Source organism: Urocampus carinirostris, chromosome 6, assembly GCF_059441175.1.
Source record: "Urocampus carinirostris isolate Australia breed hairy pipefish chromosome 6, RoL_Ucar_1.0, whole genome shotgun sequence".
NCBI lineage: Eukaryota > Metazoa > Chordata > Actinopteri > Syngnathiformes > Syngnathidae > Urocampus > Urocampus carinirostris.
In genome coordinates, this window is record NC_142354.1 from 32565900 (window position 1) to 32592205 (window position 26306).

At 39.9% G+C, this 26306-nt stretch overlaps 1 protein-coding gene across 1 annotated transcript in view; it reads right to left on the bottom strand.

The window, feature by feature from the left end:
• Window positions 1–484: 484 nt before the first annotated feature.
• The window catches only part of LOC148364612 (mitogen-activated protein kinase kinase kinase 12-like), a 37836-nt gene continuing 12014 nt past the window's right edge, over window positions 485–26306 (bottom strand). Inside the window, exons 4-14 of the mRNA XM_088338768.1 lie at window positions 24469–24660; window positions 24230–24388; window positions 17590–17748; window positions 17395–17503; window positions 13701–13810; window positions 10974–11090; window positions 10766–10897; window positions 7320–8019; window positions 6449–6516; window positions 3689–3977; window positions 485–2139 (exon numbers count right to left, since the gene is read on the bottom strand). Coding sequence (XP_088194894.1) covers window positions 2062–2139; window positions 3689–3977; window positions 6449–6516; window positions 7320–8019; window positions 10766–10897; window positions 10974–11090; window positions 13701–13810; window positions 17395–17503; window positions 17590–17748; window positions 24230–24388; window positions 24469–24660 — 2113 coding nt within the window. The 3' untranslated portion in view covers window positions 485–2061. The remainder of the gene's footprint in view (window positions 2140–3688; window positions 3978–6448; window positions 6517–7319; window positions 8020–10765; window positions 10898–10973; window positions 11091–13700; window positions 13811–17394; window positions 17504–17589; window positions 17749–24229; window positions 24389–24468; window positions 24661–26306) is intronic.

The following is a 26306-nucleotide window of genomic DNA, read 5'->3' on the forward strand; positions in this document are numbered from 1 at the left end:
ACACCCAAACAAGTTAGGCACCTCGGCACCTAAGTTGGTCTTGCTTGTGTCCCTCCAGATGAAACGGGACACCAGAAAGCGGCCATGTCACTCGGGTCAGGGTGACACAACACACTCTTATTCAACAGCAGGTCCTGACAGCTTTCACTGGTTTACCCCTGCCGCATCATACAGGTGCCCTGCCCATCCCTTAGAACGCGTCCAAACATCCCACTATCCTTTCACAACACTTCTCCACTCATCCCTATGACCAACAAGAGCTCTAGCTTCCACTATATTTAGACCTCTTTCCTGAAGTGCATTCATAACACCATCCATCCACGTCAATCGCGGCCTTCCCCTTGGTCTCCTTCCATTGACTTTTGCTCTGTAGATGTAAAACTAAAATGGAATATTCTGATACAAAAAAAACAATATTGCGATAAAAGGTTGTGTTTTGTGACTCAAAATAGACGAGCAAATATAATTTTGGATAACAAAAAAAGACAAAAACAATTTAGCAAAAAACAAATCTGCCATCTTTATTGTATCCATTCAGTGGTCTCTCCTTACAAAACTGCTTCCTTAAACAATAAATATCCACTTTTTATATACTAGAAGCATGCTTTTTTTCTTTTTAAGTATATACATCCAGTGAAACCGTTCAGTAAATGCTTCATAAATTAAAGGATGTATTGCTGCTTTGTTCACATGACGCTTCAGCTTTTGTTCTCGAGCAACGATACATTCAACTAACAAAAAAAGCTTCGTCTGGTCAGAAAGTAAAAACGTCAGCACCGTTTTTGTTTGTTACAATCTCGTATGTTGGAAACGTGTTCTTTTACACCAGTGGCTTTCGTGTGCACGTAGAAAATGGCAACGTAATCCTTGAGAGGCCGTTTGAGAAGTATATCATTCTTGATTTCACATATAATATCATACTCTCAACACATGAACTCCAATGCTCTCAAATACACAGTCATACCCATGCACAAACACTACTATACTGTAAGAGTATAGTAGTGTGTATTTAGAGTAGTTGTATGTGTGAGATAGAATAGTGGTATGTATGAGAGAGTATTTTAGTGTGTACGAGAGTACCATATGTATGAGCGAGTGTAGTAGTGTTTCTGCATGGGCATGCCTGTCTGGACAGATGCTGCTCAACCTACGAACAAGTAAGTTCCGGACGATCGTGAGTTGAATTGGTTCGTAAGTTGCTTTAGTGCTATATTTTGTATGTTTAAGGTTTGCATAAGTAACCTGTATTGTTCTGTACTAAAAATTAAACCTTTCATAAAATAATCTGCTCTATAAAAATAAAGCGAAGTTTCATTTACTTTTAGGAGATGCACTTTTAGAGGTCCTCTGTGGTAAAAAGTGGCCGAAGAAAAGTTTTCCGACCATTTTCTCAACCGCATCAAGCTTTCTTATTCCACTTTCATTTCAAAAGAAACGGCTTGGGTCGTTTTTACACTTTACGCCAACTATATTGATCGGATGGAAGAGATATTCAACAACAACGTCAAGGTTTTTAGCGTGCTAGCGATACAGTACATGTTGTAAAGATTACACATGAACCAGGAAGTAGAATCCGGATTTCTTTTTCGGGGTGGATGCTGGGTGACCTCTCGCAGCGCGGCGGAAAGAAGCACTACAGTCCTGTCCTGTACTCGGGAAAAGTTGCACAATACAAAATCTAACTTACAGCAATGTCCGGATATTTTTCCACATCCCGAAAAATATGTTCGTATCTACCGTTTTACATAAGTCGAATGATCGTGAGTAGGGGAGTGTCCGTATTAGCGTATAGTTGAGAGTATCACGTTTTTTTTGTAAGGGCAAGAATGATTTACTTCTCAAACGGCCTCTCATAGTAATCCATGATGACACAATGTAAACATTCATAATAACAAATAAGTGCATGATCGCCCCCCCCCCAAATAAAATTAAGTCACGTGACACAGTTAGAAACAACATCTATTGTTCGATTGGCTCCTCAAGCGTCCCGCCTTGGCGTTTGTGCGTGAAATGAGCCGTTGACTGCCGTAAAATGTGCAGTTTTGGGCTGCTGGTCCGTTTTCACCAGTTCTGGTTGGTCTCCCCAAGGCCCGGGTGGTCCAGTTCGGCGCTGTCACAGTCTGAATCGTCGTAGAGAACCTTGGAGGGGGAGAACATTTTGTTTTTAACTGGGTTATGGCTTTTACTTTCAGATGTAAAATACCGTACTTTCCGCACTATAGGTGCACTGGATTATAAGCCCTCTAGAAAAACTATTTCGTCATATATCTAGTATGAATCTTATCTAAACTTAGATATTTTTGAATCCTGCTTGTGTGTATGTGTGTGTATTCGTATGTTCCCTGCTTAGAACCATTAGATTATTGTTTACAGGCCTTTTTCGGACAAGGCACACTTTCAATAAAGGGACAGTATGTAATATTTAGTCAAGTCATTTGTTATATGTGGCGCCCTTAATCACAGACCACAGATTATTGCAAACCACAGACTATTATGACCAGGGTTGGGTAGGGTTACTTTAACTTGATCACTTTAAATTACTTGTGGATTACTCCAATACCAAATATGCTAATAAAAGACAAAAGAAACTAAATATGAATAAAATGACTAAATTTTGTGCAGGCTTGGGGAGTAACGGAATACACGGCAAAAATGATGTTGGCAAGCTGTTTGGATCTATTTTCATTTTGTTTCTGTCGCATTTTATGTTAGTTTTGCCGGAGATCAAAGAGATCAAAGCCAGGAGAGAAAGCTTACCACGTGTTGTGAGTCATCATTTTATTCATATTTAGTTTCTTTTGTCTTTTATTAGCATATTTGGTATTGGAGTAATCGAAAAGTAATTGAAAGTAATCCAGTTAAAGTAACCCTACCCAACCCTGATTATGACACCATCCCCTGATTTAAAACCTACATGTTGTGCCTTCTAGTGGTACCAAACAAAAATGCATAATACATGAACAATCGTACCAATGTTATTTTGTATTAAAAATCACAAGTGGAGGAATTCTTATTTCTTTTAAATAGTGGAATCCTTACTTATGTCGCTTCCATGTTTGTCTTGTTCCTGGCACTGGTTTTCGTTCGCACTAGCCAACAGGGCCATCTAGTGGTCAAACAGTATACACTGACGATTTAGGAAAAAATCAAGGCTAACTGTCCGTCAAAAATAATAATTCCCGGCACGAATTAAATGTTTATTTTAAAGCATTAATTATCACGTTGCCTAAATAGACAGTTTGATTTTCCCAGCTCTGTAGCCTAGATGGTAGGGCGCCGGTTCAAGCCTCGGCCGAGTGATACCTAAGACTTACAACATTGGTACTCATTGCCTCCCTGCTTGGGGCTCGGCATTAAGGGTTGGAATTGGGGGGTTTGCTCACCTAATGACTAAAATGGCTGCGCCCTGTTTGGCTGCATCGACTCGCTACAGTTTAACTGTACAGGTCAGGTGTATCGACATTTTGTTCTGTGTGCATGGTTACAAAGAATGACAATAAAAGTAAATTCTATTCTATCCTAAATCTTTATATTTCCCAAAGAAAGGATTACATCTTGATGGGTAAAGTTTGAACAGAAACTTGTTGGACTTAGTGCCACTCCTGATATGTGCACAATCATAGTGTCCCATGTGACAGGGCTATGAGAGCCCCCTTTAGCGCCGCGCTGCAAAGGAAGTTAAAATCACCTCGTCGTATGTAAGCTCATTCGTGGCGAGCTGCGTCCTGACGTGTCGGACGGCGGCTTCCTTCTCGGACAAGCCGTCGGATGCAGCGGGGTCTGCGGGGATCTCGGATCCTTGCGACAGGAGATCGTCGCTTTTGTCGTCCAGGCGCTCGTCCGTGTTGGTGCTCATTACGTCAGGCGTGCCGCTGTGCGAGTGGTCGGTTGTGTTGCCTTCCTCGCCATCCGACACCGACAAATTCTCAGAACTGAACGTGGACAGCGACTGGCATTTGCTCATGCTCGCCGGACGCCTGCCGGAAAAACAATTCAAAAACAAAAGTGTTGGCCTATCAGGATCAGTGATGTGCATTGAAGGGAGGCAGGTGAGACAGTGCCTCACCTGTCAACATGGAAAGATAAAATTAAAACACAGTAATCCTGTTTTTTTTTGCAGAAATTAAAAGCCTTTTGTTAGCCTTAAAAAGAAGGAAACACATACTGAATGTGTGTGTCCTTTTGCCCTATAATAGAAACAACGTTATTTCCCATTAGCAAACCTTTGTGCAAAGGCGCCAGGGAGCCACTAGGGAGCGCCAAAATGCACATGCAGTTCGACAACAAGTTTAGCAGGTGGAGAAGTCCAACTTTTGCTTTCGTCAATCCAGAGCATTTTGATAACATGAAAACTTTTAGAGAAACTTGAATTTGAAAAAGATCCGTGCAACTCAGGCCGCAATATCATTGACGCGCAGGTGACACAGGCAAAATGATGGGCGGGGATACGGTTGAGCCGATCAGAATACAGGACACAGTGCATGTTACCAGCTCAGTAGCCTAGATGGTAGGGTGCCCGCTTTGAGACTGGGAGGTCGCTGGTTCGCGCCTCGGCCGAGTCATACCTAAGACTTATAACATTGGTAAAATGGCGGCGCCCTCTGTTGGCTGCGGCTGCATCGGCTCGCTACAACGGGTCAGGTGTATCGACATTTCGTTCTTACAAAGAATGACAATACAAAGGAAATTATTATTATTATTATTATGTTGAAAATCTGCAAAGTAGCGAATCAGCGACACATTCGGGATTACTGTACACTAAATGGGTATATTTATTCAGTGGTATGATGATAAGATAGAAACCTCATTGTACGTCACACTAATCCTGGTATAGCTTAGCGCAGGGGTCACCAACCCTTTTGATGCTTAGAGACACGTTTTTGTTACTGTTACGCTAGAACCAACAGTTAGAGAGGCATTTTTAAATTAACAAGTTTTTTAATAACTGTTACTATTATGGGGGCGGCAGTAGCTCAGGAGCTAGAACGCTGGTCTTGGGATCAAGGGATCCCAGTTCGAATCCCGGCTTGTCCATGTTACATGTCGAAGTGTCCTTGGGTAAGACACTGAACCCCTAATACCCCCAATAAGCAGGTTAGCGTCTTACATGGCTGCAATAAGAGGCCGCTATTGGGAAATGTGGAGCACATTGTAAAGCGCTTTGGGAAGTCCTTGACTTGAAAAGCGCTATATAAATGCAGATCATGTCATTTTATTTCATATTATGTTATTGAGAAGTTGTAATTATTACAAGTAGGGTTAAAATAGGCTCAGTCAACCACAGACACATATCAGTTTTCAAATTTCCTAGAAAATCACAATAACCTAACATTGGTGAGCTGTTTTCATAACCAGTCAGTGGACTATTTGTTTTTAGGGGGTGTCCCCTGGTAAAGCAATTATACGTTCATACAAACTTTTAGCATATTTAAATGTTTTACTGCATATATTAATAATTTTCTGAGTTTTTCAGTAATATCCTTTTCATTCTTTTTAATCTTCGCATCAATATTTTAAATAGGTTCATAAATCAAAGGTAATTACAGTAATGCATTTTATGATCAAACATATTTTCAAATTCACTTATATCACATATTTAACAACTTATTAATTAAGCTAGTCGTTATACAGTCTCTACACTGTTCTAAATGGTGTTCCGAGGCGTGTTCAGGAGAGTGAGTGATTCCTACCGCGAGCTATCGCTAGCTTCTGAACGGCCAGTGATTATTGAGCGCTCGCGTGCCCGAGTAATCACGGGAGAAAGACCGCTTACTTTGATTTCCAACATGGCGTCGACAGTGCAGAAGATGGAGGATCTCACCCTGACGAGTGCTGTTGGCGATGTAATATATCGTCTTACATTGCCTGGTAATGTTTGTGAACAATGCAAGACAGGTATGACCCTTCCACTGCGTTTAGGATAACCTTAACTGTGTCAATATGCGAACTGTCGCTCATATCAGCCAACTCGCTCAAAGCAAGCTGTAGAACGAAATCCATTGTACTGTCGTCGGCCATTTTGGATCAGTAAGGCAATCACAATGAGCGATTACAAAACGTTCAGCAGTGCGCGGCAAGCGATTATCAAGAGACTACATGTCTGATCACTCTCCTGAACACGCCTCTGATTTACTGTTAGGAGGGAAACTGGTGCCTTGGCGATTTTCCACTAACTTCTGTGTTCTGCTCCTTTGGTATATAAATGATCTGCACTTTGAAATCGCACTAGAGAAAACATTACTCCTTGGTTCTGTACTCCCAAGTCCAGAATATCAGTATTATTTATTTTATTTGTCTTATTGTAGTAAAAACTTCAAACCGATCACGCCGGAGCTTGTTCTTACCCATCTTGTCTGGCGAGCCGGATGTTGATTCAAACACGTTAAGCAAGAAAAAGTCTGTCCTACTTCCTAAATACAGACTCAATAAAAAAAGGGTGACCACTCACCATCGTCTGGGCAGCTCCACTTCGCTATCTACTTCACCTTCCTCTTCCTCTGATGACAATCCACGTCTCTGCGGGAAACATTCACACACTTGGTCAGTCAAAAATTCAGAAGAATACCTCAAAGCAAGAAAATGTTTCAGATTTTTTTAGACCGCTTGTGTCAACGCAACTATATTTGTACTTAACACAACAGTGTTAATCAGCATCCAACACGCTAGCTCGATTCGGAAACCTATTACTGCCACGCTGACTAAACAAACACAAAAATGAGCAGTAAAGCATGAAAAGCTACATGAGTGATCATCAAACATAAAAACAAATGATAATGGAAATACTAAAAGAAAACCTGTATCATAATCTGGGTGACATTTCTGACCAAAACATTTCTCTATCCATCCATCCATCCATCCATCCATCCATTTATTATGTCAAAATTTGGCATGATTAAAACGATTATTTGTAACACTTTGACATGATAATTCATACCCAAATGGTGAAAGTAAGAAAAGGACTATTTCAAAGAGTCCAAACATTAAACCCGGCAAGAAGATTAAAAAAAAAAAAGAACAGTTAATCGAGCTCATTTAAGAAATCCACGTATTTGCATGAAGGAGCTTGACAGAGGCTGCAATGATGACTTAAGCCAGAAGATGGCACCAGAGAGTAGAAAATGTCCAAATTCTGGACAGCACCTTTAAGTTTCATATATGAATAGGACAATTTTCCTAATTTTTCCCCCTATATTACGTATTCACGTTATAATAATTTCATCAAAACTTGAAAAACATTTTTTTGTTTTTCAGCAATATGTTTGTCTAGCGCCCAGCTTGAGCTTGTTGTGCTCATTTAGCGTCCGTGGCGTTCATCTGACCTGACTCCGCGTGACAGCCGCCCGGTAGAGCAGTGCCGATGGCGTAAGGCGTTGACTCCTGGGCGAGCGAGTGATCACCGTGCTTTCCTCTTTCTCCTCGCCGTCCTGTGGTAGGCGATGGCTACCGGCCGAGGACGGCCGTCCCACCGTCGCCCCTCGGCCGCACGGCGAGTCAGGGCTGCTGGTGAACGGCACGGAGGCGGCGTCTTCGCTCGGCGTGTCGCTGCGCGGCGGCGTCTCGGCCGGTTCACCCGCCCTGACGCTCACGTCCGGTCCTGTGTTCGGCCTGCTTTCCTCCAGTCCGGCGGAGGCGCTCTGGCTGCCCGCCCGGTCCAGGCCGGGCACTGCCTGGCCCTTGCGGCGTCCCTCGGCCTCCAGTGTGGTGGAGATGAGGTCGGGACTGGAGGACGACATCTTCTTGAGTAGGAGGTCGTGCTGCAGGCCCCGCAGTGCAGCGCCGGGGTCCAGCCGCTGCTTGCCGCTGGGCACGGAGGCGGTGGCGCTGATTATGGCCAACGAGGACGACAAGGTGGCCTTGAGCTGAGCCAGCTCACTGCCGCTGCCTTTGCCCGCCTTCCTGTAGCGGGGCTTCCCTCGCCGGGAGCGGCCGGGGGACGTGGAGCTTTTGGTCGGGATGGTCACTTGGGTCATGGACGAGTCCAGCTTGGGAAGGATAACTTCTGACTTCAGCAGGTCGGGCCTAACAGGAGACACGTTTAATATGTTTTATCAACAACTTAATAAATTGAGGCAAACATGAAAGAGGAGGTTGATGCAGATTCTGAGATTCGGTACAACGATACATTAATAAATTCCTTTTAAAAAAACATAATAAATACCGTAAAATTATCAAAATATGACATACCGTAAATTCCAGACTACAGAGTGCAAAAAAGCCGCATTTCATCGTTTTTGTCAACAAAACTTCTAGAAGTTGCAGGTGGCGCTGTTTTTTTGCATGCGTTCCATTTGGTTTTGTTGCAAAATCTGCTTTAGATTGTTCCTCAATTTTTGCGATGAAAAAATCTGTCAAGGGAATGCCCGCCAATGGACAAATCATCCACAGTAAAATTGAAGGCATTGCCCATCTGCTCTTTATAGCGAGCTCAGTGATCACTCTGTGCTGTGATTGAAACGGCTTTTTGGGGACCAAATGACTTTTTTCAAATATTGAAGTAGACAAAAAGACTCTAAAACAAAAAAAGTAACTAAAGCAGCAGGTGTTTTCTGAAAATAATCATAAAGGTACTCCTAAAAACCCCAAATTGGTGACACATTTTAACCAGTGCACGATGTATACTGGAAAATCCGGTGGATACAATTGGAAATACATAGTGATTGCAAGTGGTCTGCCTTTGAGAAACATACAGAGTGATATTGGCGGCTGGGTGGTTAAGGCGCAGCCCCACCGTACGGAGGTTCAGGGTTCAAGTCCAGCTACCACAGCTTCCCCGTGTGGAATTTGCATGTTCTCCCCGTGCTTGCATGGATTTCCCCCAGGCACTTTGGTTTCCTCCCACATTCCCCAAAACATGCATTTCAGGTTAATTGGCCGGTCCAAATTGTCCCTGGGTGTGAAAGAGCGAGTGAGTTGTATCTTTCTGTGCGCCCTGCGACAGTTCAGGGTGTCCCCTGCCCACTGCCCGAAGATGGCTGGGATGGGCTCCAGCACCTCCGTGACCCTACTGAGGATCAGCGGTGCAGAAAATGGATTGATGATAGCGTGATATTGAAATGCCCTCTTGTGGTTAACGTGTTCATTGTTTGCCAACTCTTGAGCGTTCATTACCAATCCCCCTTTTTGTTACTTTTGACAACAATTGTCCGTAAGTGGGGATAAAGGAGGGGATTCCATTGTCCTATTTTATTGTACGCTGATTTTTTTTAATAGTTTTTAAGCAGCACTTTGAGTGGCAATACATTTATTTGATTTTATTGCATATGTATACGATTCAGGGCAAAAAATGAAAAGAATGACGATAGTGTAATCTAAAAGTTAATTTATATTTCCATTTTTTATTTTTCGAGGAAGATGATAGTTAACTGGTGTTGTCTTTGGCTTTCGAGCAAACTGTTCCTTGCTGTACATTAAAACGCCGCAAGAGGTCAGTATTGTCGTGCAAACGCTGTTCATATTTCCCCCCAAATTCATGGTAGTTTAATTAAATGGTATAATATAGTAATAATAATAATAATAATTTCCTTGTATTGTCATTCTGTGTAACAATGTACACAGAACGAAATGTCGATTGCACCTGACCCGTTGTAGCAAGCCGATGCAGCCGCAGCCGTCATTCTGTGTAACAATGTACACAGAACGAAATGTCGATTGCACCTGACCCGTTGTAGCAAGCCGATGCAGCCGCAGCCAACAGAGGGCGCCGCCGACCACTTTTTAAGTCTTAGGAATGACTCGGCCGGGGCGCGAACCACCGACCTCCCAGTCTCAAAGCGGGCGCCTTACCATCTAGGCTACTGAGCTGGTGTGCAGGGGTTTCCAACTCTTTTCAAACCGAGGCTATTTCCTTTGTCACTAATTAGTGCAAAGGGTCTCAGTTTGAAATGCATTTCTAAAATAACATCTTATCATGTTATTACTATGTTTTTACAAGGTTAATTATTTGATTATTGGTTCGATAGACTCAGTCAACCACTAAAAAAATATTTTACTAGAAAGTCACAATTACCCAGCACTGGTGAGCTGTTTTTAGAAACTGTCCGCTGGCCCCTCAGCTGTCCTTAAGGGGTCCCCACAGGCACCACATTGGAGACCCCTCATATAATGGCTAGCTTCCTGGCATTTCACATGTATGCAATTGTTACCTTTAATATTGCAATTAAAAATGAATCAGGTTGCAATTTGGAGTCATTTGGATTTGTTTTTTTTTTCATTTACAAACGTAAAAACATACAGATAGTATATATCACAGCCCAGAAAACCAAGGGCTGTTCTTTGCCATGTCTGGGGGACATTGCTGGCTTGTGATGAGCAGCAGAGCCATTACCATTACAAAAGACTCTTATCACCCTGCCCACCACCTCTTGCTTACATAATCCTTCTCTCAGGTTTGGTTTCCCCTCTTTCTCCCTCTCATTTGCCGTTAACTTATTTGGTCACTCACATCCTGGCTTTAATTTCATTACCCTCCAATCACATCTCTCCCTCTTCACTAATTACTCGGTGCTAGTCCATTGGCTCTTTTGTCACGTGCCAAGCCTTGTTGTACTATTCCTATACAGTTTATGAACTCTCATCGCAAACAAGGTTCAGAGGGCTCTTTTATCCTATTTTTCTCTTTAAAGTATTTATTAGATGCTTATTCTGGAGTGCCATATTAAATCTCATTGCAAACAATGTTCTCTATGTTGCTATCAATGACAAAAAAGACTATTCAATTTAATTTAGTTTAACAGCAAGTTGATTGCAAGAAATGGCTAATACTGACCTTTTGCTGTGCCCAGGGAGCTTCTGGGGAACGTTGCGCTTCTTCATGAGTTTCTCCATGGAGTTGGAGGAGGCCGATTGTCTGTGGTGTTTGAAGCAGCCCGGGTATTTCTTGTCCAGCGACTGCTCCCTCCTGATGACACAAAAGTCAACGTTCACCAGTGACATCAGGGAGAAACCGAATGCTGACGTGACGTTTGTTTTCGTACTTGAGCAACTCTTTCTCCTTGATCTCCAACTGCAGCATGATAGCGTTGAGTTCCATGTAAAGGTTGTTGGCTCGCTCCAGCTTCCTCTCGTAGTGCTCCCGGATGTCCAGAGCATGTCTGTGTGGAGGAAAAGATGGTGTAATGTACAGTAACAACAAGAGATGATTCATCCACTCATCGATTTTCTAGCCTGTCTATCCTGTCTAGAATCGCAGGCGGTGCTGACACCCATCCCTGTGGGCAGTGGACACCCTGAACCGGTTACCAGCAGGGCACATAAAGACATGTAATCATTCCAACGCCCAATCTTACAGTATGTCACAAAAGTGAGTACACCCTTCACATTTCGGTAAAGATTTCATCATAATGTTTGAGTAAACAACACTGAAGAAACATCACTTTGAAACAATAAAAGGTAGTCTGTGTGAAGCTTATATTGCAGTGTAAATTTATGCTCCCCCTCAAAAAACTCAAAATCTAACCATTAGTATCTGAACCCCTGGTAACAAAAGTGAGTGCACCCTTAACTAAAAGTTCCTGAAGTTTAATATTTGGTGTGGGCACCATCATTTTGCAGAACGACCTTAATCCTCCTGGCCATGGATTTCACCAAAGCCTCAGAAATTGCAGCTGGAATGCTCTTCCACTACTCCATGTCTACATGACTGAATTAGGGGATACTCAAAATCTTGTACTTCTCCACCCTCCGCTTTAGTGTAACCCAATGATATTCTATTGGATTAAGATGTGGAGACATGCTTAGCCAGTACATTCCCTTTTCCCTTAGCCCCTTTAGAAGAGCCTTGGTCATCTTAGAAGTGTATTTGGGGTCATTGTCAGTTGGAACATTTCCTTGCAATACAGTTTCTGGAGGGAGGGGATTATTCTCTGCTCCACTTTTTTAAAGTACATCCTTGAGTTTGTGCTTCCTCTAATGAAAGGCAACTCCGCAATTACAATTGCACCCATGCAGCCCCAAACCATGATATTCCCACCACCATGCTTCACTTAAGGCACGCCACTAACATGTTTGTACCCTTTGGTTTCCGCCACACACGCTTCAAATCATCTGAGCCAAATCAATTAATCTTTGACTCATCAGAACAGAGGATATCTTTCCAGTAACCTATGGCCGTTGTTGACAGACTTCTTTGTGTGGTATCAAAGCGATGTTTCTTCTGTGATGTTCTATTAAACATTATAATGAAATTGCTCCAGAAATGTGATATACTGTACATGGGATTTATTAATTCATTAATTATTTGTATGTATTTCATATGTACTTTATTACACAGTTCAATTTTTTTGTGTGTTTTCAAAAAGTCAAGCTAAATGAATGTAGTGAAAAATTAAAATATGGGAGTCATTTTTCCTGGTAAAATATAATTTTGCCATTTTAATATTATTTTTCTTATTTTTCACATTATTTTATAAACTATCTTAAATATAAATGAACAACATATGGCTCATATTTCTCATTTCATGACTTTATTTCGAGGATATGTTTGAGTGAAATAAGAAAAATAATACTTAAAATGAGTGAAAATATATGCGCACTTTAAATATTATTTTTCTTATTTTGATTTATTTAAAGAATAAACCTGAGTGAAATTAGAAATATAATACTATGATAATTATCCCGTCACAAGCCATTTCATATAATGTTGCTCTTATTTTGATATCGTAAAAGAGATAAAATAAATATTGTTTGAAATATTTGTAATTTTGCAAAGTAATCAATATATTACATCATGCAGAAAATGAGAAAAGGTACTATTTTACTAATAAAAACGTGGTATTTTAAAAACAATATTTGAAATGAATGAAATGATCTTCTTACAAAAACAAAGTTATAATCCAGGATCAATTACAATAGAACTAATATAAAAAATGCTTTAAGGTTAACTGTTATGTGGAATGTCCTTACTATTGTGTTTTTTAGTGCTTATTAACATTTAAATATATTTTAGATAATGTTGCTCTTTTTTAATTCTGACAAAGAAGAAAAAATTATAGATAAATAGCTAGACCAATAAGAAAAAAAATATTCATAGGTTGAGAAATCAAGACATTGCAAGAAGCCAACAACGAGAAAAATTACAATTATAAATAATAGCTGTATAAAAAATATATAGTAATATAAAAAATAATATCTGAAATAAGAAAAGGTATTCTTTGACAAGAACAAAATTATAATCCAGGATGAATTGTAACAGAATGAATATTAAAATGTTTACAGGTTTACAGTGAGTTGGAATGATAATAATATTGTTTTTTTTGTGGTCATCTATATTTAAATATTATTTCCCCTTATCGAAATTAGGGAATGTACAACCACAGTACAAAAAGGTGTGGACATTATACACTGAACATATTCATGAAATTTAAATCTATGTTTGACTTTTCAAAATAAAAGCAACTCTTCCCTGTTTTGTTTTCTAAAATAAACCAATTTTGGTACTCACAAATGTATTCCATAGGATATTGCATCATGTGTTTTCCAGTAACAACTTCGCTTCATTCTCTAGGCTTTTATTTTGTAAAATTCAAATGCCAGCAAGCCGGGGTTCTCATGTAAAATAATTATTAGATATGACTAGAACATGTTGATTTTGAAAGCCCCAATATTATTGCGTGTAAATTTACTTGATTTTAAAAATGTGCTACTTCCGAAAATGTTGCACACTCAATCAAAATGCTTAGTTCATTTGAGTTTTCTATTGTGACCTGAGTTCCTCTCTCCTTCGTTTGATGAGTTCCTCATCCAACCGGTGAAGACAAGTTCCCTCCGACTTGATCTTCTCAAAGTGGTGTCTGACCTCGTCCCTCCACTCCGCCTACAAGGAAAGAACAGAAAACCCCGATCAATACTTTTTGGAACAAAAACTGCAACATTTAAATAACAATCAGCTTCTCCGGAACGTCAGCAATCTTCATAGGAGGGAAAACCCGTTCTCTGCAATCGACAATCGATATTCAGGGAGCAGAAGTGGACATGAACTGACATGCCGCAAACACACACACAAACACGGACGGTGAATTTGATATCCGTCACGGTGCGGGGGTCAAATATTTGCGTGTGCGCGTTTGGCCCCGTGCAAGTGCGACGCGCTCCTTATTAAGCTAATGGACTGGATGTGCGCTCTTCAATATCTCCAGGCCCTTTTTTGTGCTGCTGGCTCCACACCATTAAAGAAATCAATACACTCCAGCAGCGGCAAATTTTTTTCCCAACGTCACAAGAAAAACCCATTACGGGCCGGGGGAGTGAGGAACCGTGGCGGATCGAAAGGAAGAATAAAGGGGCGCTTGATGGGGATTTTGTGCCGTGACCTTTAAAGGAAATAAGCAATTGGTGTGTTTTTTGGGCTCACACACCCTCCTGCTATGACACACTCCACTGGCTTAAAATGACGGAGGTTGGCCCGGAATTATCGAGTGAAACGTGACAAACACAAAGCAATAACAGTGGCAGTGTGTCGGCAGGCTCAAAAGGAAGCTCAATCATTAGCGGGCTCCCGGGAGGGCAGAAGGGGCCCCCCGATAGAGCCTCACCAGACTGGAAACAAATGTCACGCCTTTGACGGCCAATTATTAATGGGAGCTCTTCACGGGTTTTCCAGTGGATAAACATTTTGCGAGGACAATTTAAATTGAGTCGCTTTTCATTGGTGGGATTTTGTGCAAAGCAGGTGCCGCTGGAATGAGCTCAAGAGCTGTTTGAGGATTATTTCTGCTCTTAAAAATGGGGTAACTGGAAAAACACACAACATTAAACACATCAGTGGAAGCAGACAAATAATACATGGGAATCGTATAAGTGTATTCCGCTTTAATACTCGACACTTGCCAAAGAGATTGCATAGGATGCCAGTTTATTATTTGGACTTTTTGTTGTTTTTGACTATTATAAACAATTTATATCATTTTCACTTTCGGCTATTCATGTTTTCCACAGGCTTTAGGGCAGAGCGTTTTGGGGAATCTAGAAGATTTAAAAACAAAAGCTTCGAGGTCAGGAGGCCCTTAAAACAGGATGGAATCTCTTATCTGAGGGTTGGCTTCTCTCCGCAAGTCCAAAATCTATTGATGTCTCCTCTCCTCATTCTGAGTGTCTACTAGACTTGAAACTTGTCAGAAACCACTTCTCATCAAAGTATGTTTTATACTAAGGGAAGAGAAATATTACGAGTCAACAGTGAAAAAATGCAAATATCACTCAACTTGTACGTATTTATCAAAATGAGACTTGCTAAGAACCAACACCAATAACAATTTAGAAATAGTTTTAGTTTTAAATATAAATGGGGTATTTGATGAGAATAAAAAATCTGTTATGTGTATTAAATAATTTTTTTGAGCTTCTATTGTTTATGAGCAAAATATATATTATACGAAAATTTATACGAAAAAAAATAAAATCTCACGGTCAAATGGTCAAAAAAGCAAACTAAACTACTTGAATTTACACTACAATAGTAGTGCTATTAAATTTTACAAATGTAAAAAGGTGTCTTAGTTCATCGTATTAAAAAAGCAGTATCTTATGAATTTAATTTTCACTAAATAGTGTATCTGTTACCTTAATTGATTGCCTGGGTACCAGCTGACCTTTTGGGAGAGAAGCAGGAAGCTCTTCTTACTATTCCAGGCTGCTTTGAAATCTCAAGGGTGCTGACAACCAGGCCTCCAGGCTTCCTGTTCCGCTTGGAGGGGTTTGGACTAAAAGATTCACCCTTTTATAATATTAAAAGCAGTGGTGTCGAGGCGTCTTCCTCTCAGGGCCATATACATGACTATCGAAGGATGTAAATCATTTATTTTTAATTTAATTGTTCACAAACACTAAAATTCCTAAATGTAATTATTGTATTTTGTTCACACATTTGTGTTTTTGTATGAATGCACCTTCAATACAGTTATAAAATTGTAAAGGTTTTCACAATAAAGTCAAAATAAAAACACACAAAAATCGATTCAAAATTACTAATGATGTTCAATACCTTATATTTTCAGGGCAATGCCGATCACCAAATATTGAGTAGCAATCGAAACTGATACGGCATAAAAATATTATTAGTACATCATTTTGAAATACCTTGGAATAAAAAAAAATTCTTTCTTCAATTTTGTGTTTTTGAATGGCAATTTATAATTCCTATATTATCAGGTTTCTGATTGATAAACAGCCATTAGAAAGCACCTGATAAAGGCATCAGCTACCATAAGAAGTTCTGATACCTTAAAGGGACAGTGTGTCATATAAACATGCATGTTTTGAAATACTAGCAGGTTGATAAATACAGGTACTAGAAACCTCAAAAAGGCTGGGCAAAAATTTAAGAAATAAAATGGCGCGCTTTGGTGACTTTGAGTCTGTAGTTTGTATTCCATCTTGATTTTTATAGCACTCAATTTTGGTTGCACCAGCAGCAACATTTAGTGGTCAAATAATACACACTGTCTTTTTAAAACAAGCTGGTATTGTCACAGACACCAGACATTAATACAAGTAAAAAATACATATACACTGTATATACTCAGTGCAGCACGGTGGTTAGCACGTGTGCGGCACAGTTCTGAGGTCATGAGATCAAACCTTACTGTGTGGAGTTTGCAAGTTCTCCCCGTGCTTGCGTGTGTTTCCTCCGGGCACCCCGGTGTCCTCCCACATTCCAAAAACATGCATATCAGGTTAATTGGCCGGTCCAAATTGTCCCAAGGTGTGAATGAGTGAGTGGGTTGTCTGTCTCTGTGTGCCCTGCGACTGGCTGGCAACCAGTTCAGGGTGTCCCCTGCCGACTGCCCGTAGCTGGGATGGGGTCCAGCACCCCCGCGACCCTACTGAGGATAAGCTTTGCAGATAATGGATGGATGGATGTATATACTCATTGAAATACAACAGTTATTTACATCTTAACCTATTTGAAAACTATACATAGACCCCATTTTCTGGAATATAAAGTGCACCAGATTATAAGGTGCACCCTTAAAATATTCCTTGATAAAAAAAAACAACAACATAAGGCACACCTGACTATAAGGCGCATAATATTAAAACAATAGCAAGAGTGAAGGTTGCCCAAAATATATGTCAGCAAATAAAAAATCTCATTTATAGAACATAAATATTAGAAAATCTGTTTCACAACACAAATGATTTGATTCATTCATAAATCGTTACCATATGTAGAAGTAATTCATTGTGACTTTATTCACCGCATGTCCAGTCTATAAGGCGAACCTGATTATAAGGGACACTTGAATTTCTGGGGAATGTCATTTTTTTAGATGCGGCTATAGTCAGAAAAAATACGGTATATTTGGTAGGCCATGAGTGGCTCCCAGACTATTGATTGGACACTGCAGCAATAAAGTCAGCTGAATCTAAGTGAGGGCTTTTCCAAGTGTAAAATTTCACCTGCGACTGGAAGTATGTTTCTTGCGGGGTCGACAAGATATCCGCCGACGCGATGTCCAGATGCAGGAGAATCTGGCGGAATGAAGGCCTGTTCCGCGGTTTGCCATTCCTGTTGAAAAAAGCCAAAGTGATCAGTGTGGTGGCAAAAAAAGAGCTTATTTAAAAAGATTTTCATTCTTTTGGGTGTACGCTCACCAGCTCTGCCTCAGGAGCAGTTTGAAGCTGTCAGGGCAGCTGTCAGGTACGGGCAGCTGCAAGCTGTTGTTGCCTACCCCCCAGATAATGGCAGAGGAGTCCACGTCCTTGTAGGGCACCTCTCCCGTCAGCATCTCCCAGAGCACCACACCGAAAGACCTGCACATAAACACGCACGTTTATTCCTCAAAAACATGAGACTAGATCGGTGGGCGGGATGCCAGGTATGGCTCTTCTCAAGAGGACATCTGGCTTTGAGGTAAAATACCGGCCACTTCGCAATTTTTGTGGCCGTAAAGCTAAAGCAAAACAATAGTCCTAGTTCGGTCCAAAATAAATAGGGCAAAGTTTATACTCCGGTTTATACAGTCCCGGTGTTACATCAACAGTCCCTGTTTAGGATGCACGTCCTTTTTATGGAGGCTCAATAAACATCTATGATGAAAACCCATAGAAAAAACTGTAAACACCTGAAATATGTAAGGGAAATTATGCTCTAAATGTGCCTTTTATAATATATTTTATATTCTTATAACCAATATATAACTTTATACTCTTATATCTTATATCCTCTTATATCTCATATCTTATATCTCTACGTTTATCTTCCAGTGGGGCTAAATAATTGTGTGGTTTTATGATTTCGCAAACACTTTCAAAGTCAGGAGAATAAGTTCTCAGGCACCCAGGAATGTGCCTCTGATTAAAAAGCTACAAGTTGAAGGCCACTATGAGGCCTGCTAGCTGGTTAATTAGAGATGGCTTTGACTCCCATCAAGATGGCTTTGACTCCCACATTTCAAGCCGGTCAAACGCATGCGTTTCTTCTCACAGAGATGCATTGTGTTTACAAAGTTTCACTCATTTACTATACTCGCATGCCATCTAGCAACCAACATTATGCACTGCATTTAAAAATGTGATTCCTGTCTAAACCAATCAGATTCCTTTCCTGTGTTCATATAAACCAATCAGATGTGTAGTTTCCTTCTTGTGTTTTACAATAAATAAGCCTCCTGGAAAAAGTAGGAGCAGGTTTTTTCCCTTTGTCGATCCTGGAAAAACGAACCTCCGATCAAAAACCTAAATCCTCGACTCAAAGTGTGTTCTTTTCTTCATTCTACTACAATCTCAAGTTTTAATCTTGACAAAAAGGCCATCTAAATGCCGTGATTAAGTGAGCAGAAGGGATGGGCGGATGTCTGCACACATAGCCCACTCCCCTAGATACAATTGTATCCTTCTCCTTTGCAGTATTTTGTGACATTTTTACATATGAACTCTAGTCGCCCTTGATTTGAAACCATTATTTACAACGAAAATGACGGTCAAAATGAGCTTCAAGTGGTATATTTGTTGATATGGGACACAGGCACGGGCATTATTATTATTTCATAGATTTTATCAAATCATAAATCAGTGAGATAAAATAGGCTGAAGAATTACTTTTGTCTGAAGAGCGGGCTTGGTAGTTTTGTTGAATTTTGTCTTAAAATATGCGGTGTGGCTCTCAAAAATACAATACAAATATTTTGCTTTCATTGCTATCTGAATAAAAAGGGTTCCCGAACCCTGGACTAGATGAAAGGTGGCATTACCTAAATGTCACACTTGAACATTATGGAAATGCATCATGCCTTCTTTGCGATTATTATCTATGGTTGACACTTTTGGATATGGAAATCGTACATTTACATTTCAGATGTGATGACATTTTTCTCAGGTATGGCCAAAATATTGAACAAATTATTGTTGTCATCGATGAGCACCCCAGGGGAGGTTAGCGTTCTACAGAAAGTCTGTTGTTGGCACCTTGCTTCTGTTGCTATGGTGACAAGATTTCCAAGGAGCCAAGAGCATCACTCACACGCAGCATCCAGATGGCGTGTTTACATTAGTAACATTGACATCTCGCAGCTCGTCGGCTTCTCGGCTTGAATTATCAAACATCTGATCAGCATGGTTGCTTGTTAGGGTTGAAATGCCACGGCTAACTTTTGATAAATACCAGCGCTCGCGTTTCTAGCTTTGTTACGGTGAATTCAGATTGCTTACTTTGGTAGGACGCACTGGGACCTCACCTCACAGGTTCATGAGCTTTCGCATTGGTGCTGCAGCTGAAATGCAGCATTTTTCTATATTTTACTAAGTAGCAGTAAATGTTGGAACATTCTAATAATAACAATTACACTGTATCATTGTTAGTTGTGTTAGCATTTACCTGTTAGCGTGGTATTTGGGTCAAGCTTATGCAGGGTATGGTTGCAGTATTTAGCATTTACAGCAGGCGTCCCAAACTCAAGTTACTTGGGGGCCGCCAGAGCTAGGGTCGGTGTGACATTGGGTTTAGTCGGGTTTCTCACAAGAAAACCTGTGCTAAAAAAAATCCACTGTACTCAAATATCATTAAAGAATGCATATTTCTCAGCCTGCGAGTATTTTGAAACATGTACATGGTTCATGTATTTTTTAAATCAATATTGTTTTTTTAATTGGCTGTAGTTTGAGCTACCCTGGCCATGATTTCTGGTTTTGACCCCTCCTCTGTTACGACAGCTCCAAGAAAATTAAATTTGGTGACAGGCTCCAGCTCTCTGTGGTTGATGGTGATGATTGTGGTGATACCTCGGGAATTTTTGGTCATTACTTTTGTTTTTTTCCTGTGCCGATTACCATCCCATACTGGTTTGATGCTTTCTCCAAGTGATTGACCAGATCTCTGAGTCCCTGTTCATCTCCTCCCAAACCGGCAAAATCGTCAGCAAAATGGTGGTAAGTGATGTTGTGTCCCCCAACACTGACTGTACCTTCATGTTGCTTCAGAGCTTCGGACATTATCCTCTCCAGGAAGATCTTGATAAAGTTGGAGAGGGAATGAAGCCTTGTTTCACACCCACTGTGGTTTCAAACCACGCTCTAATGGTACCATTGATCAGTGCCGCACTGTTGGCATTTCATACAGTTGTTTAATGTCAGAAGTACTTTCAGGCCCATGTTGGACTTCCGCCTGGTGGCCCATAAATCGGCTTGCCATACTCTGTCTAACGCCTTCTTGAAATCAACAAAAACGTGATAGAAGTTTCTCTGGTGTGGTTAAAACTTCTCACATAAGGTGCGCAGATTAATAATCTGTTCTGTGGTGCTCCTTCCCTCCCTGAAACCTGCCTGTTCTTTGGCTAGGATGTTTTCAGCTTGTGTCAGTCTGTTCAGTGAGATCTTTAGCATAACTTTACTTGCATGGCTTATGAGCCTGATTTTTATGTAGTTGTAGCATAGTTGAAGGTTTCCTTTCTTTGGTAGCACGATTACAGAGATTTTGTTCATGCAGATGACCTTTCTGATTTCCAGATGTTTCTGCAAATCTTTGTCAAGATGTCTATAGTTTGCTCACCACCATTTCGTTTGAGTTCTGATGGGATGTTGTCGATTCCTGGAGACTTTCCGTTCATCAGCGAGTTAATTGCTGCCTCTACTTCTTTTTTGAGGATAGACAAGTCGTCAGTTTCCCCTGGGCCGGAATTCTTAAGGACCTGAGGGTCTTCTTGTGCCGGGATCTTGTAGAGTTTGGAGCAGTATTCTGCCCATTTATTCATGATCCCTTTTCTTCAGTTAGCTTATTCCCTGCCTCATCCTGAATGCTGCGATGACCCTTCGTAAATGTTAGATTAATTTAATACTGTGTCTTTAAACGTCGTGGACAAAATTTTAGCTGCAACTTTCGTATGACCCTCTTCTGGAATATTCAAGTAGCACTGAGAATATGATCACCAATGAAATCTGGGATTGTAACAGCTCTTGTAGTATTTAAGATAAGTGTAAGCTAAGTGTGTGCTCAAGTGACCAGTGATCAAGTAATTTACATAGATGAGTAGCCACTCTATAACATGCATAGGCGATGTGCTCTCGTTCTACATCGGAAAAGCTTTTTAATCCTGTTTTCACCTCTTGCCTAATGCACTGCTGGCCCCGGGCCAAAGCAGCCGCAGGATTGGAAGGTTATTCCAGCCTCTCCTGAGCACTGCAGCATCTGGCAAATCAATTATTAAATTAGCCAGGCTCCTTTTTACGACAAGGGAAAGAGTGATGCAGGGATGAAGAAGGAGGGAGAGTGAGAGCGAGGGATGAGTAGTGGCAGAGCCGAAGGTTTAGCACAGGGCAACCTATCAAACATGGCAGGGAGCCTATAGGATTTCTTGTAATGAGATCTTATGATAGATTTTCTTGAAACAAGATCCCTTGCTTTGTACAGTAGTAGGGTTTTTTAAATTGGGGTGAGCAGTTGCCAGGGGGAATGCAGAACTCTTTGTAAAACCATAGAATCACCAATTGGAAAACGGTTTAAAATCAAACAAATAAACACCATACACTTCAAATAAAGAGCAATTAAATTCTCCAATGTGATTCTCAAAAATACAGTTAGACTACCCTCATTCTTTGGTAGTGTTGACAAATGTTGAGGAAACACCAATTAATTTATGTTTTTTTTTCCAATCTTAAGATCTGTGATAATGATTCCACAATAACTGAACAGCTAAGTAGTAAGGGTTAGTGATAAGGCAGCATGGCGTCAACAATTTTTTTGTCACACTTGAACATTATGGAAATGCATCATGCCTTCTTTGCGATTGTTATCTATGGTTGACACTTTTGGATATGGAAATCGTACATCCCACATGCCGACATTTCTTGTGTAAATACCATGTAAATTATAACTATAGCCTTATCCTATTTGTTTTATAACCTTATCTTCTCTGTTCCTTTATCTTCTTGGCTCATACCTCACTGTGAATGTGTAAAACTGGAGTGTCATGCCCAATTTCGTTGTCACAATATGTTAACCCATTTTGTAACAATGACAATAAAGGTATATTCTATTCTATTCTATTCTAATATAAGGGTCTCTTCTCACCCGGCCACTTCCTCTTTGACCTGTTGCCCTCTGGAAGGCGCTACAGATTTCCTTTAACCAGGATGGATAGCCTCGTAGACAGTTTTCTCCAGAGGGGCAAAAGCACCCTAAACACGCACGCAACACTGTGAAAATATATATCTTGCGACTTATTTGGGAATTTATTTTTGCTAAATGTTATTAAACTACTTTTCATTTCACTATTATTGCGATGCACTATTCCTTCATTGCACTATATTTATAACTTAGACACTTCGTTGGAGCACTACATTTAAAATACTTTTGCTTATTTATCCAGATAGTCTTTTATCAAAATTTTTTCTTTAAAGTCTTTATTACACGTTTATCCTTGAGTGCCATTTCTAATCGTGTTGCATACAATGTTACACCACATTGATATTAATGACAATAAAGACAATTCAATTCAATTTAAACTGTATTACATGAATCACATACGTCTGACATTTGTATACATAAACTACATTCAAGTTTTTTTCAGATGTTTTAATATAGAAAAATAGCATTATTATTCCTAATATTATTATTGCTATTATCTCTATATTTAAAGTGTTTTTTTTCTGGATTAATCGTGACATTATTCAGAATGAAGTTGTATTTCTTAAATATATTTTTTCTTCTGCTGTTAAAGTTTGTCTTCAGTACTACAATTGAAAAATCCACTCTACCTCTTGTAGGAGGTTTATCCAGCAAAGATATGTCTATGTTGTAAAGAAAAATCTTATTGTGCATTTTTTGTGAAATCAATAATGGACTACTAAATTCTGATAATACATATTTTTTCATCCCCCAATTTCTTCATTATAAATATGCATTGTGTTTATTCTTTTGGCTCCTTGGCAGGCACATTGAACATATGGCCCGAGGGTCAGAGCCGGCTAATTGGAGGGTTGAATACAACCCGCCATAAATTTCTGAGTAGGTCAAAAAAAATAAGAAGTGAGGCTATAGGTCATTTTTATCACAGATTATGATGTTTTTAATTATACAAACCAAGTGCTCTCTATGGCCACTAGAAGGCAGTGTTCAATTTGTATAGCATGGTAAGTAGGTTCAGGTGTAAAACTGCATTCATTACAACTGTTAAAGTAAAGCAGTCAACACATTCAATGCCAAACATGAAAATCTTTGTTCCTATTATCTATGAATAAATGTGTTGTGTTTAGAAAATATTCCGAGTCATCATAATTATAACATGTAGGGTAGGTTACAAAACTAGGCAGAAGGATAAAGCATAAAACTGAAAAACATAACTAATAATTTGGGGTTGACATTCTTTTACTAATCTGGCCCAGAGTCAAACTGAGTTTGATATCCCTGCTCTAAGGTGAGCATGTGATAATTGTTATGTTGGTTTTAAAATTAATATCTTAAAGGGCACGAATTTTTTAAATTCATTTTGGGAAACACTTATCATAATTAGGGTTGCAAGGATGCTAAAGCCCATCCCAGCTAACAATGGGCAAGGGACACCGTGGACTGATTGCCAGCCAATCACAGGACACACATACAGCGATTCACCCGTGCATTCATACCTAGGGACAATTTGGAGTTATCAATGAACCTGCCATGCATGTTTTTGGAATGTGGCAAGAAACATGCCTAGAAAACCCATGCACAGGGAGAGCGGTACCTGAAATAGAACTCAAGACCTCATATATGTGAGGTGAACAGTAGAATACACATCAGAAAAGTCCAAAAACCACTACTTACCAAATATCAACCTTCTCTGAGACAGGCTCATTCCGTATGACCTCTGGAGCCATCCAGGCCACCGTCCCGGCAAATGACATCTTGGTGCTCTTGTCGCTGAGCTCCTTAGACGTGCCAAAATCAGAAATCTTCACTGCGTCATCATACGTGATGAGAATGCTGAAATGGAAATCATCATCAGAACACGTTGACACAATTTTTGCCTTCTGTTAATTTCCAGAAACAAACGTGGAGCTCACTTTGGTGATTTTAGGTCTCTGTGGATGATCTTGTGTAAGTGAAGGTAGTTCATCCCACCAGCTACGCCCATAGCCCAGTCCATGAGGAGCGACGGCGTGATCTTTCTGCCTGCTCTTAGCACCTCGTAGAGCTGGCCCTGGGCGCAGTACTCCATCAGGATGCAGTAGCATGGAGCCTGGGTGCAAATTCCTCTGTTGGAGGGATTTAAGCTTGTCAGTGGACAGCAATCATGATAGGACACATACATTTTTTCAAAGAGCTTATGAGACAAATTCATCCAATGAAGAAGCTCTTGTTTTGGGGTGCTTTTTTAAATTGAACCAAAATCACATTAATCCATTCTACAGAATAAAAAAAAACCCGTAATCATATAACCAATGCTCAACTGTTTGTCAGTCATCAATACCGGAACAAATGTTACAAACCCCTTCCTCAACAATTTGGAAGAAATGCCTACAAATTCCAACATACAAAATGTGCTTAAAATTTCAAGAAATTAACAGGCTTAGAGAAGAGAATATTATTCCCCAGGTCCATCACCCGCCTAAACAAGAGTGCAAAACTGTTAAAAATATATCTTGGCAGCTCCATCAAAAAAAGTGTATTCAAATCTTTTTTCGGCTTATTTTGGATTTTTTTGTTGCTGCTGAATGTTACTGTACTATTTTTATTGCACTATTATTACAACTTGGGCCAGTCTCCAAGAACTACCTTGTAAATATTTTGCATCTCATTTCAATATTTTAAGTCTTTATTGCGTGTTTAGCTTGGAGTGCTGTCTAATTTTGTTGCAAACAATGTTCACAACATTGTTATTAACGACAATAAAGTCATTTTAATTTAATTCAATTCAAAATAATTAAAATATAAAATTCATGTTTCTAGTTCCTGATTGTAAAATTGACATTAATAAGCAGCTGATACTTGTTTCAGCCAATCACGAGAATCTCTTTCTTCAAATAAGGCAGTCATGGGTATTCGCCTATGCTGAATTTTTTTTCCCAAAGTAATTGTTGCAAAGAAAAAAAATAAGATGGATAGAGCCCTGCAAAGATTAATACCTTATAACTTTAACTCAAAAGTTAAAACCCTCAATAAAGTAGGTTAAAGCATGTTTAACTCAGAGTTAAAGATTCAAATGTTAGCCCAAAGTTAAATTTCTCATGTTTGACACCATAAATACAACAGTATAGAACAGGGGTCGGGAACCTTTTTGACTCAAAGAGCCATAAAAGCAAAAAATATTAATTTTATTTTGGGAAAGAGCCACACCATATATTATGAGACAAATTTACTAAATTGCTAAACCCGCGCCCCAGACAAAAGCTTAGTCTTCAGCGCATTTATTTTTGATGATTTGATAATGCCAGAGCCCCTGTCCCAAAATCAACAAACATACCACTTTAAACTTGTCTCTTTCTTGCAATGACTCAAGATCGGTTAAACTCCTTTTGACCCTTTTTTATCATACATATTGGTTTCAAAACCAGATGCAAGCATTTATTTTGTAAAAACGTCACAACATTCTGAGAATAGGGAGCCTTATGTGCTTACCTTTGGCGAGAGATGGGAGGGAATGCTTGTACTTTTTGCATAGCTCCACCCATCCCTCCCACTCACCCAATCAAATGACTAAGTTCTCTTCCGGTGTTTTGGCGTATTTACAGTTCTGTGGATTCATCATAAGGTATCTGAACACTGAACACAGATTACATAGTGAACTTTTATATAAAGGATTTTTTTAGCGTTGTACAGCTAAAACGAGTTTTTTTTTCCCCATTTTTTTGTGTGACACCTTGACTGTAAATTGTAGTGAAAAACGTGCCATATATATACT